This window comes from Phyllobates terribilis, unplaced genomic scaffold (assembly GCF_046119375.1).
Source record: "Phyllobates terribilis strain yellow unplaced genomic scaffold, ASM4611937v1 Scaffold_7__3_contigs__length_470593459, whole genome shotgun sequence".
Taxonomy (NCBI): domain Eukaryota; kingdom Metazoa; phylum Chordata; class Amphibia; order Anura; family Dendrobatidae; genus Phyllobates; species Phyllobates terribilis.
In genome coordinates this window covers 203,132,090-203,145,771 of record NW_027362767.1, presented here as the reverse complement: position 1 = coordinate 203,145,771, position 13,682 = coordinate 203,132,090, and the positions used below count along the sequence as shown (strand labels likewise).

The 13,682-nt window shown below is 47.6% G+C and overlaps 1 protein-coding gene across 2 annotated transcripts in view; it reads left to right on the top strand.

The window, feature by feature from the left end:
- Window positions 1-8,616: 8,616 nt before the first annotated feature.
- The window catches only part of ARL13A (ARF like GTPase 13A), an 86,301-nt gene continuing 81,235 nt past the window's right edge, over window positions 8,617-13,682 (top strand). Inside the window, exon 1 of one of the 2 annotated variants that reach the window (XM_073639670.1) lies at window positions 8,617-8,735. In XM_073639670.1, the coding sequence (XP_073495771.1) occupies window positions 8,698-8,735 (38 nt within the window). In that variant the 5' untranslated portion in view covers window positions 8,617-8,697. The remainder of the gene's footprint in view (window positions 8,736-13,682) is intronic. The other variant, XM_073639672.1, reaches the window with a different exon arrangement.

The following is a 13,682-nucleotide window of genomic DNA, read 5'->3' as shown; positions in this document are numbered from 1 at the left end:
CTATCGGTACTTCCTCGAAGAAATAGAGAAAAGTCCAAAGAGTAGTTTATATCTTTATATAAAGATAAATAACATTGACTTTGAAAGCAATGGTATAAAACTGCAGAAGAGGTAACCATTAACTTATCACTTCTGTTCCAAGTACAAGAAGCCAAACGTTGTCCTATAAAAAGTACATTGTTATAATATAACAAAGGTACTGTATGTACATGTGTGGAGTTGTTGCAGTTTTTTTGTAAGCTCGCAGCCCACGCCAAGGGTCCTCATACTTGTGAGTCCTAACACTAAAATGAATTAGTGCATTTGTAATCTGATTTGGTGCTGGTAAGGCTGTATCTTCTTCTGTGATACTTCCGTAGTCATAGAAATATCTGATGAAAAGATCTTAAAACTTCATTATTAAAAAGGGAGAAATTTCCTTTTAGGGTTTCTCTACTTGTTTAGGAAAGAGACCATTTAAACCATTTATATTTCTACCACTTTCAAACTGGAAATGTCAGAGAACATCGATTCGTGATGTCACCAGAAAGTCATATGGACCCCAACATTGCTCATCTGTTCCGCTGTACCTCCCCCTTACTCTACGGTTGGACCCCTCTTTGTTAGTGCACGTTGGGTCTCTTTTCCATGGGCCATACTGCATTTCCAAGTCTGCTGGTTCTCACTTTTCCACATGCTGTCCAGCAAGTCCAGCTACGCTGCATCAACGCCTCTGGTCCATGCTTAGCAAATTCACATCACCAAGCCAGCTCATATTACCCAAAATACAAGCTACTCCCTGCAAAAAAAACTATCCTTATACAACTATATTAAGAAAAATATAATAAAGTTATGGCTTACAAAATATGACGAATGAAGCCAAACTTTTTGTGCAATTTTGTTTAGTAACATACAGAAACCTACATATGTTTGGTAGCTCTATAACCGCACTGTCCCATAGAACAAAGATACCAGGATATTGGAGGAGCGCGAGCGCAGGAGCACTGGAGCTGCGTACATGCAGTGATCCAGCCAACTGCAAGTAAAGTTGGGGTGACTGATTTGAGGGACTCCAGTTAATGTCAGTCATCTTTGCCCGCTGGATGGGAGGTTCGCAAATCTCTCACTTTCTGGGATCCCTCTGATTAACCGGGCTGGTGCATCACCATCTGTGTGTCATTGCGTCATGGACCGGAGCCCTGCAAATCAATCTGCCCTATGTTGCTTGCAAACTCTATAAGGCCTCATTCAGACGTCCATGTTGCATGTCCGTGTTGTACCCGTATTTTTCATGGATACAACACGTACCCATTATAATCTATGGGGCTGATCACACATCCGTGTTTTTTTCATGGATGATGTGTTCATGCAAAACTCATGGAGACATGTCCGTTTTTCTGTGGAATCACGGCTTAAAATGCCAATGCAAATCCATGGGTTAGTGAAAAACACCTACAGCATCCGTGTGTCATCTGTATCAAAGGTTGCATAGGATAGGGAAGCTTTGTAATTTATTTACCCATCTGTGAAAATCACTGATGACAATTGATGGTAAAAACAGACACATGAATAACACACTGATGACACACGGAACATACAGTACAAACCAAAAGTTTGGACACACCTTCTCATTTACAGATTTTTCTGTATTTTCTTGACTATGAAAATTGTACATTCACACTGAAGGCATCAAAACTATGAATTACCACATGTGGAATTATATACTTAACAAAAAAGTGTGAAACAACTGAAAATATGTCTTATATTCTAGGTTCTTCAAAGTAGCCACCTTTTGCTTTGATGACTGCTTTGCACACTCTTGGCATTCTCTTGATGAGCTTCAAGAGGTAGTCACCAGAAATGGTTTTCACTTCACAGGTGTGCCCTGTCAGGTTTAATAAGTGGAATTTCTTGCATTATAAACGGGGTTGGGACCATCAGTTGTGTTGTGCTGAAGTCAGGTGGATACACAGCTGATAGTCCTACTGAATAGACTGTTAGAATTTGTATTATGGCAAGAAAAAAGCAGCTAAGTAAAGAAAAACGAGTAGCCATCATTACTTTAAGAAATGAAGGTCAGTCAGTGTGAAAAATTGGGCAAACTTTGAAAGTGTCCCCAAGTGCAGTTGCAAAAACCATCAAGCACTACAAAGAAACGGGCTCACATGAGGACCGCCCCAGGAAAGGAAGACCAAGAGTCACCTCTGCTTCTGAGGATAAGTTTATCCGAGTCACCAGCCTCAGAAATCGCAGGTTAACAGCAGCTCAGATTAGAGACCAGGTCAATGCCACACAGAGTTCTAGCAGCAGACACATCTCTACAACAACTGTTAAGAGGAGACTTTGTGCAGCAGGCCTTCATGGTAAAATAGCTGCTAGGAAACCACTGCTAAGGACAGGCAACAAGCAGAAGAGACTTGTTTGGGCTAAAGAACACAAGGAATGGACATTAGACCAGTGGAAATCTGTGCTTTGGTCTGATGAGTCCAAATTTGAGATCTTTGGTTCCAACCACCATGTCTTTGTGCGACGCAGAAAAGGTGAACGGATGGACTCTACATGCCTGGTTCCCACCGTGAAGCACGGAGGAGGAGGTGTGATGGTGTGGGGGTGCATTGCTGGTGACACTGTTGGGAATTTATTAAAAATTGAAAGCATACTGAACCAGCATGGCTACCACAGCATCTTGCAGCAGCATGCTATTCCATCCGGTTTGCGTTTAGTTGGACCATCATTTATTTTTCAACAGGACAATGACCCCAAACACACCTCCAGGCTGTGTAAGGGCTATTTGACCAAGAAGGAGAGTGATGGGGGGCTACACCAGATGACCTGGCCTCCACAGTCACCAGACCTGAACCCAATCGAGATGGTTTGGGGTGAGCTGGACCGCAGAGTGAAGGCAAAAGGGCCAACAAGTGCTAAGCATCTCTGGGAACTCCTTCAAGATTGTTGGAAGACCATTTCCGGTGACTACCTCTTGAAGCTCATCAAGAGAATGCCAAGAGTGTGCAAAGCAGTCATCAAAGCAAAAGGTGGCTACTTTGAAGAACCTAGAATATAAGACATATTTTCAGTTGTTTCACACTTTTTTGTTAAGTATATAATTCCACATGTGTTAATTCATAGTTTTGATGCCTTCAGTGTGAATGTACAATTTTCATAGTCAAGAAAATACAGAAAAATCTGTAAATGAGAAGGTGTGTCCAAACCTTTGGTCTGTACTGAACACTGATGACACACGGACCGTACACTGATGACACACGGACCGTACGCTGATGACACAAGGACTGTACGCTGATGACACACAGACCGTACACTGATGACACACGGATCGTACACTGATGACACACGGACCGTACACTGATGACACATGGATCGTACACTGATGACACACGGACCGTACACTGATGACACAAGGACCGTACACTGATGACACACGGACCGTACACTGATGACACAAGGACCGTACACTGATGACACATGGATCGTACACTGATGACACAAGGACCGTACGCTGATGACACATGGATCGTACACTGATGACACAAGGACCGTACACTGATGACACATGGATCGTACACTGATGACACAAGGACCGTACGCTGATGACACACGGACCGTACACTGATGACACATGGATCGTACTCTGATGACACACGGACCGTACACTGATGACACAAGGACTGTACACTGATGACACACGGATCGTACACTGATGACACATGGATCGTACGCTGATGACACAAGGACCGTACGCTGATGACACACGGATCGTACACTGATGACACATGGATCGTACACTGATGACACAAGGACCGTACGCTGATGACACATGGATCGTACACTGATGACACATGGATCGTACACTGATGACACAAGGACCGTACGCTGATGACACACGGACCGTACACTGATGACACACGGACCGTACACTGATGACACATGGATCGTACTCTGATGACACACGGACCGTACACTGATGACACAAGGACTGTACACTGATGACACACGGATCGTACACTGATGACACATGGATCGTACGCTGATGACACAAGGACCGTACGCTGATGACACACGGATCGTACACTGATGACACACGGACCGTACGCTGATGACACAAGGACCGTACGCTGATGATACACGGATCATACGCTGATGACACATGGATCGTACACTGATGACACAAGGACCGTACACTGATGACACATGGATCGTACACTGATGACACATGGATCGCACACTGATGACACACGGACCGTACACTGATGACACACGGATCGCACACTGATGACACACGGACCGTACACTGATGACACATGGATCGTACACTGATGACACATGGATCGTACACTGATGACACATGGATCGCACACTGATGACACACGGACCGTACACTGATGACACACGGACCGTACACTGATGACACATGGATCGCACACTGATGACACACGGATCGCATGCTGATGACACACGGATCGCACACTGCTGACACACGGACCGTACACTGATGACACACGGATCGCACACTGATGACACACGGACCGTACACTGATGACACATGGATCGTACACTGATGACACATGGATCGCAAACTGATGACACATGGATCGCACACTGATGACACATGGATCGCACACTGATGACACATGGATCGCACACTGATGACACATGGACCGTACACTGATGACACATGGATCATACACTGATGACACATGGATCGTACACTGATGACACATGGATCGTACACTGATGACACATGGATCGCACACTGATGACACATGGATCGCACACTGATGACACACGGACCGTACACTGATGACACACGGACCGTACACTGATGACACATGGATCGCACACTGATGACACACGGATCGCATGCTGATGACACACGGATCGCACACTGCTGACACACGGACCGTACACTGATGACACACGGATCGCACACTGATGACACACGGACCGTACACTGATGACACATGGATCGTACACTGATGACACATGGATCGCAAACTGATGACACATGGATCGCACACTGATGACACATGGATCGCACACTGATGACACATGGATCGCACACTGATGACACATGGACCGTACACTGATGACACATGGATCATACACTGATGACACATGGATCGTACACTGATGACACATGGATCGTACACTGATGACACATGGATCGTACACTGAAGACACATGGATCGCACACTGATGACACACGGACCGTACACTGATGACACATGGATCGCACACTGATGACACATGGACCATACACTGATGACACATGGATCGTACACTGATGACACATGGATCGTACACTGATGACACATGGATCGCACACTGATGACACATGGATCGTACACTGATGACACATGGATCGTACACTGATGACACATGGCCCGTACACTGATGACACACGGACCATACACTGATGACACATGGATCGCACACTGATGACACATGGCCCGTACACTGATGACACATGGATCGTACACTGATGACACATGGATCGTACACTGATGACACAAGGACCGTACGCTGATGACACATGGATCGTACACTGAAGACACATGGATCGTACACTGATGACACATGGATCGTACACTGAAGACACATGGATCGCACACTGATGACACACGGACCGTACACTGATGACACATGGATCGTACACTGATGACACATGGATCGTACACTGATGACACACGGACCATACACTGATGACACATGGATCGCACACTGATGACACACGGACCATACACTGATGACACAAGGACCGTACACTGATGACACAAGGACCGTACACTGATGACACATGGATCGCACACTGATGACACATGGACCATACACTGATGACACATGGATCGTACACTGATGACACATGGATCGTACACTGATGACACATGGATCGCACACTGATGACACACGGACCGTACACTGATGACACATGGCCCGTACACTTATGACACATGGATCATACACTGATGACACATGGATCATACACTGATGACACATGGACCGTACACTGATGACACATGGACCGTACACTGATGACACATGGATTGTACACTGATGACACATGGATCGTACACTGATGACACATGGATCGTACACTGATGACACATGGCCCGTACACTGATGACACACGGACCATACACTGATGACACATGGATCGCACACTGATGACACATGGCCCGTACACTGATGACACATGGATCGTACACTGATGACACATGGATCGTACACTGATGACACAAGGACCGTACGCTGATGACACATGGATCGTACACTGAAGACACATGGATCGTACACTGATGACACATGGATCGTACACTGAAGACACATGGATCGCACACTGATGACACACGGACCGTACACTGATGACACATGGATCGTACACTGAAGACACATGGATCGCACACTGATGACACATGGACCGTACACTGATGACACACGGACCGTACGCTGATGACACATGGATCGCACACTGATGACACACGGACCGTACACTGATGACACATGGATCGTACACTGATGACACATGGATCGCACACTGATGACACATGGCCCGTACACTGATGACACATGGCCCGTACACTGATGACACACGGACCGTACACTGATGACACATGGCCCGTACACTGATGACACACGGACCGTACGCTGATGACACATGGATCGTACACTGATGACACACGGACCGTACACTGATGACACATGGCCCGTACACTGATGACACATGGATCATACACTGATGACACATGGATCATACACTGATGACACATGGATCGTACACTGATGACACACGGATCGTACACTGATGACACATGGATCGTACACTGATGACACACGGACCGTACGCTGATGACACATGGATCGTACGCTGATGACACATGGATCGTACACTGATGACACACGGACCATACACTGATGACACACGGACCGTACACTGATGACACATGGCCCGTACACTGATGACACATGGATCATACACTGATGACACATGGATCATACACTGATGACACATGGCCCGTACACTGATGACACACGGACCGTACGCTGATGACACATGGATCGCACACTGATGACACACGGACCATACACTGATGACACATGGATCGTACACTGATGACACATGGACCGTACACTGATGACACATGGATCGTACGCTGATGACACATGGATCGTACACTGATGACACATGGATCGCACACTGATGACACACGGATCGTACACTGATGACACATGGATCGTACACTGATGACACATGGCCCGTACACTGATGACACACGGACCGTACGCTGATGACACATGGATCGCACACTGATGACACACGGACCATACACTGATGACACATGGATCGCACGCTGATGACACATGGATCGTACGCTGATGACACATGGATCGTACGCTGATGACACATGGATCGTACACTGATGACACATGGATCGCACACTGATGACACATGGCCCGTACACTGATGACACATGGATCGTACACTGATGACACATGGATCGCACACTGATGACACACGGACCGTACGCTGATGACACATGGATCGCACACTGATGACACACGGACCATACACTGATGACACATGGATCGTACACTGATGACACATGGACCGTACACTGATGACACATGGATCGCACGCTGATGACACATGGATCGTACGCTGATGACACACGGACCGTACACTGATGACACACGGACCATACACTGATGACACATGGATCGTACACTGATGACACATGGCCCGTACACTGATGACACATGGATCATACACTGATGACACACGGATCGTACGCTGATGACACACGGATCGTACACTGATGACACATGGATCATACACTGATGACACACGGATCGTACGCTGATGACACATGGACCATACACTGATGACACATGGCCCGTACACTGATGACACATGGATCGTACACTGATGACACATGGATCGCACACTGATGACACAAGGACCGTACGCTGATGACACATGGATCGTACACTGATGACACATGGATCGTACACTGATGACACATGGATCGTACACTGATGACACACGGATCGCACACTGATGACACACGGACCGTACGCTGATGACACACGGATCGTACACTGATGACACATGGATCGCACACTGATGACACATGGCCCGTACACTGATGACACATGGATCGTACACTGATGACACATGGATCGCACACTGATGACACACGGACCGTACGCTGATGACACATGGATCGCACACTGATGACACACGGACCATACACTGATGACATGGGTACCTCGTTTTTCGCGTACGTGTTTAAACATGGACATGTGAATGAGGCATAACAAAGAGTTTGCAGACACTGTGCTTCTTGCCTAAGAAACCGACCACCACTGATGGACTGATGCTGTGGCTGATAACCTAAAACTAAAATAGGATAACCCCTTGAAATATGAAGTGGGACACATAGACAGTAGCAAAGAAAAACCCAAAAACAATAAATATTCGCTGAAGGAATATATTGCAGGCCAGAATAGTAAGATAGTGATAGCGTTGGTTTTGTTAAGGTGTTTTGTGGCAGCTAATTAGGTCAGTGCTTGAGACGACTCCTATCCCTCCCTCCATTAGTGCATGAAATCCGAGGATTGGATCTCCCAGGGTCCTCTGTTCTCCTCCCTGAGATTAGGGGACACTAAGCAATTCATTAGGATTACAGATTAGTTGGTGCGATGGAGGCAGCAGTATGGACGTCTAGATCAAACTTGCAGTAAGTTTAATATTGCTGCCCTTCCTCCTAGCACTATAGCGGACGGCTTCCATATTAGATACTTTGTATCACCGCTGTTTCCTATTTGTAACCTTTTGCTAGTTAAACAATTTCAGTTTAGAGGAAATGGTGTCTCTCACCTGGTCCTCTGGGTATTATATAGGTAAGATGAGTATTCCAGTGAGAGGCAAGGTGGATGTATCTGGGGGATTCATCGTCACGTTTGTTATTTGTGTAGCCATGTTTTCAGCTTGTTTGTGTTTGTGCTGTTTTGGTATCTGCTTTATTGTGTTTAGTCCTGCTTGTGTAGTAATTCCAGTATCTGCTCACTGATGGCGTCATACTTGGATCAGTTAGGAATTTTGCATGAATTAGTATTTTAGTTTCGATAATATTATTCATACACTTGTGCTTATGTTCCAATTCACAGGTATTTGTTTCGCAGTCCAAGTACCGACTGCAATGCATGCACCGGCTGTGGGTCTCCTGATCCCAATTCAATAGACTTATAGGCATATGATGGTGCCAAGTTCGCGTCAGGAGACGCATGACCCGTCCGTGCATCGCAGTCCATACTCAGGAAAACACAGATGTGTGATTCTGGCCTAAAGCTGCAGCCGTGCAGATCTGTGGGCGAAACCGGTGTTTTCTCGCTAAATTATATGATTATTTAAAGTGCACCTGTCAGCAGGATTGTGCTCAGTAAACCACATACACTGTCAGGTGGGCGACATTACACTGATTAATATGATACCTTGGTTGATGAAATCCGTCCTGTGGTTCTTGTGTAATCTTTACTTTCAGATTGGAGATGATGATATGCTCGTGCTCTGGGGCGGCCAGTGGGGGGCGCTCTATCTGGTGCTCTGCTTACATATTCATCTGTATGCTCTTATGACAGCTCACTGATCGTTCACTGATCTGCCTCCTATTTTACCTAGCCCCACACTACTAGATGCATTATGTAAGATAAGAGGCAGGTCAATGAAGGCACAGTGAGATGTCATAAGAGCATACAAGATTACACAAGAGCCATAGGACGGATTTCATCAACCAAGGTATCATATAAATCAGTGTAATGTCGCCCACCTGACAGTGTATGTAGTTTACTGAGCACAATCTTGCTGACAGGTGCACTTTAAGCTGCAGTTAAAAGGCCACTCACTGCAGGAGTCATTCTCCCCGGCTCGCACGGATTACCGCGGGGGACACTTAGGACAGGTGAGTAAATGGATTTTATCTTGTTTTATTTTGTTCTTATTTTTACAGGTGGAGACACCGGGAGCTGAATACTACTACCCTCATCACTGTCTCTGCTGGTGCTGATGGCAGCGCCGGCAGGGAACCATGATGAGGGCAGCGTTCAGCACCCGGCGCTTGGGAACAGCGCTACCTGTACACTGATTCCCAAGCGCCGGTACGTGTCACACTGAGCGTTATGTGTTTACATGGACCATTGACTTGAATGGGTCCATGTGATCCATGCTGCCAGCCAAAAACGGCCGTGTCAGCGTGTAAAGCACAAGGACACACGGGCCGTGGAAGCACACTGACATGTGCATAGACCCATTCATTTGAATGTGTCTACGTGTGTCAGAGTCTCCGGTAATGTGTGGAAACTGTCGTCACACGTACCTGAAATACTGACGCATGAAAGAGGCCTAAGACTCATGCTTCCTGTCTTTTCAGAAAGAGTTTTCAGCAGGTTCCTTATCATCAGAGGCAGCAATAGAATGATAGAATGACAGATGACACCTCAATACACAGCTGATAACACAGGATCCACCAATAGGTGATGTCACAGCTCTCCTGCTCTCCCTCTCTTCTCAATGATCTTTACACACACTCATTAATGGGAATCTGCCAACAGGTTTTTGCTATGTAATCTGAGAGCAGCATCATGTAGGGGCTAAGACCCTGATTCCAGTAATGTCACTTATCAGGCTGTGTTGCTGTTTCAATAAAATCAGTGTTTTATCAGCAGGAGATTATCACCACAGGAGTATGTGTCTCGTGCCTCCTAGTCAACTGCTATGTGTAACCACGCCCCCACCACTAATTGGCAAAGAATGCACAGAAAGCTACCCATAGGCGGATTATAATGAGGGCAATCCGGGCTACCGCCCGGGGCCTCAGGCCTCCAGGGGGTCCGGGGCTCCGGGGTGTCTATGGCCAGATTGCCCTCATTATATGTGCGGCGCCGCGGCACATAGTGGCAGACAGTGGCGGGGGGGCCCCCGGACCGCTCCCCCAGCAGCGGCGCACGGAAGCTGCTACTTTTCCAGCTGGGCCAGCACTGCAGCTGTTAACTTCCCTGTGCTGGCCCGGCCACGTCACTACTAGGAGACACGGCCCTGTGCGCGGCCGTGTCTCCTAGCTGTGAAGTCACGCAGTGCGTGCCCGGCATGCAGTGCTGCACCGGAAAAGAGCAGGAGGACTGGAGCCGAGCCGGGGGACGGTGAGTCTGTGTGTGTGTGAGAGAGTGTGTATGTGTGAGAGTGAGTGTGTGATTGAGTGAGTGTGTGTGTATGTGCAGGCAGATATCATTGTATGATGTCTGTTTATATGTATTTTTGTGTTTCAAATGTGTTTATGCATGTATGTATATGTCTGTATATGTTTGTGTGTGCGTGACTGCGTGCGGCCTCCCGCTGTCTCTGGGGGGGGCGCCGTGCGGCCTCCTGCTGTGTATAGATGGCGCTGTGCGGAGTCCTGCTGTGTATAGATGGCGCTGCGCAACCTCCTGCTGTGTATAGATGGCGCTGTGCGGCCTCCCGCTGTGTACAGATGGTGCCGTGCAGCCTCCTGATGTGTATAGATGGCTACGTGCGGCTTCCCGCTGTGTATAGATGGCTACGTGCGGCCTCCCGCTGTGTATAGATGGCTACGTGCGGCCTCCCGCTGTGTATAGATGGCGCCGTGCGGCCTCCCGCTGTGTATAGATGGCGCCGTGCGGCCTCCCGCTGTGTATAAATGGCTACTTGCGGCCTCCCTCTGTGTATAGATGGCTACATGTGGTCTTCCGCTGTGTGTAGATGGCACCGTGCGGCCTCCTGCTGTGTATAGATGGTGCCGTGCATCCTCCTGCTGTATATAAATGACTACGTGCGGCCTCCTGCTGTATATAGATGGCTACGTGCGGCCTCCCGCTGTGTATAAATGGCTACATGTGGTCTCCCGCTGTCTGTAGATGGCGCTGTGCGGCCTCCCGCTGTGTATAGATGGCGCTGTGCGGCCTCCTGATGTGTATAGATGGCTACGTGGCCTCCCTCTGTGTATAGATGGCTACATGTGGTTTCCCGCTGTGTATAGATGGCTACGTGCGGCCTCCCGCTGTGTGTAGATGGCGCCGTGCGGCCTCCCGCTGTGTATAGATGGTGCGGTGCGGCCTCCCGCTGTGTATAGATGGCGCCGTGCGGCCTCCCGCTGTGTATAGGTGGCTACGTGCGGCCTCCCGCTGTGTATAGGTGGCTACGTGCGGCCTCCCGCTGTGTATAGGTGGCTACGTGCGGCCTCCCGCTGTGTATAGGTGGCTACATGTGCTCCATATTGAGTCATACATTAATTGTAAGGCTATGTGCCCACGATGCAGAAATGCTCCAGATTTTTTTTGAGCGTTTTTGCATCTCCCTGGCAGAAAAAACACATGCGGATTGTACATGCGTTTTTCCTGCCAGGGACATGCGGATGTGAAGCGTTCTTCACATGCATTTCTGCATGCGGGTTGACAAGCGATTTTAGCATTACTTGGAAAGTGCTTGACAACTTGGTCACACTATATAAATCCATGCAAACGGCAACATGCATGGATTTATATAGTGTGACCATAAAAGAATGGTAAAAAATAAATATATAATTACCTTCTGATGGCCTGCCGACGTCAGCGGTCGCGTGACCCGTCACATGACTAAATGACGTCACGGCAGGTCCTTTTCAGACCATCGTGAGCTGCCGGCAAGCCAGGACGCATCGGATAAAGACACCGGGGGCCATCAGAAGGTAAGTATGATATTTATTTTTTATTTTATTCTTTTTTTTACAGGTACTATGGTACCCGGGTCTGGAGGAGAGTCTCCTCTTCTCCAAACCCGGGTACCATCCGCACATTGAAACGCATGGATTCTGCATGTACAGATGCAGTGATGCGGATTCCATGTGTTCCAATGCAAGTCAATGGCGGCGAAAACGCAGCGCTTCCGCAAAATAATTGGTAATGCTGCGGATTTTTCCGCAATGATAATCCGCAGCGAAAATTTCCGCAGCATGTGCACAGCACAGGCGGATTATCATTGGGGAACATGGCAGACCTTCTACCAAGCGTTTTTAAGCGTTTCTGCAGCGGAATTGCCGCTGCGGAAACGCTTAAACGCATAGTGGGCACACAGCCTAAAAAAAATTATTATTAATATTGTGCCAAATTAATTTCACGTGAACTATCACATGATCTATCACAGGGGATCATGTGACATGTGATACATCAGGTGTGTGTGTGTGTGTGTGGGTGGGGGGTAGGGCGGGGCCCGCGTCTTCTAAACTGCCCGGGGCCCTTGCTACTCTTAATCCACCCCTGAAGCTACCAGTCAGTGGTGTGGGCACGGCTATACAGGGCTCAGCATTCAGAGCTCTGCTACATCTGTAGCAGAGAAAACAAGAATTCTATTAAAAAGACAGTATCCAGCCCAGCAAGTAACACATCGCTGGAATCAGGGTCTCAGAACCTACATCATGCTTCTCTCATGTTACATAACAAAAGCCTGCTGACAAATTCCCTTTAAAAGCCTCAATACAAAAGATAGGGTCTGAGTCTGCTCATTGCTGCAAATGTACATGTGGATTTCCAGAAACGACAGGAAGTGTAGAAATGCCACAATCACGAGTGTGAAAACTCCAAGATTATCATTTTTATTTTTATTACAAATTGTGATATGGAAGAAAAAAACATTGCCA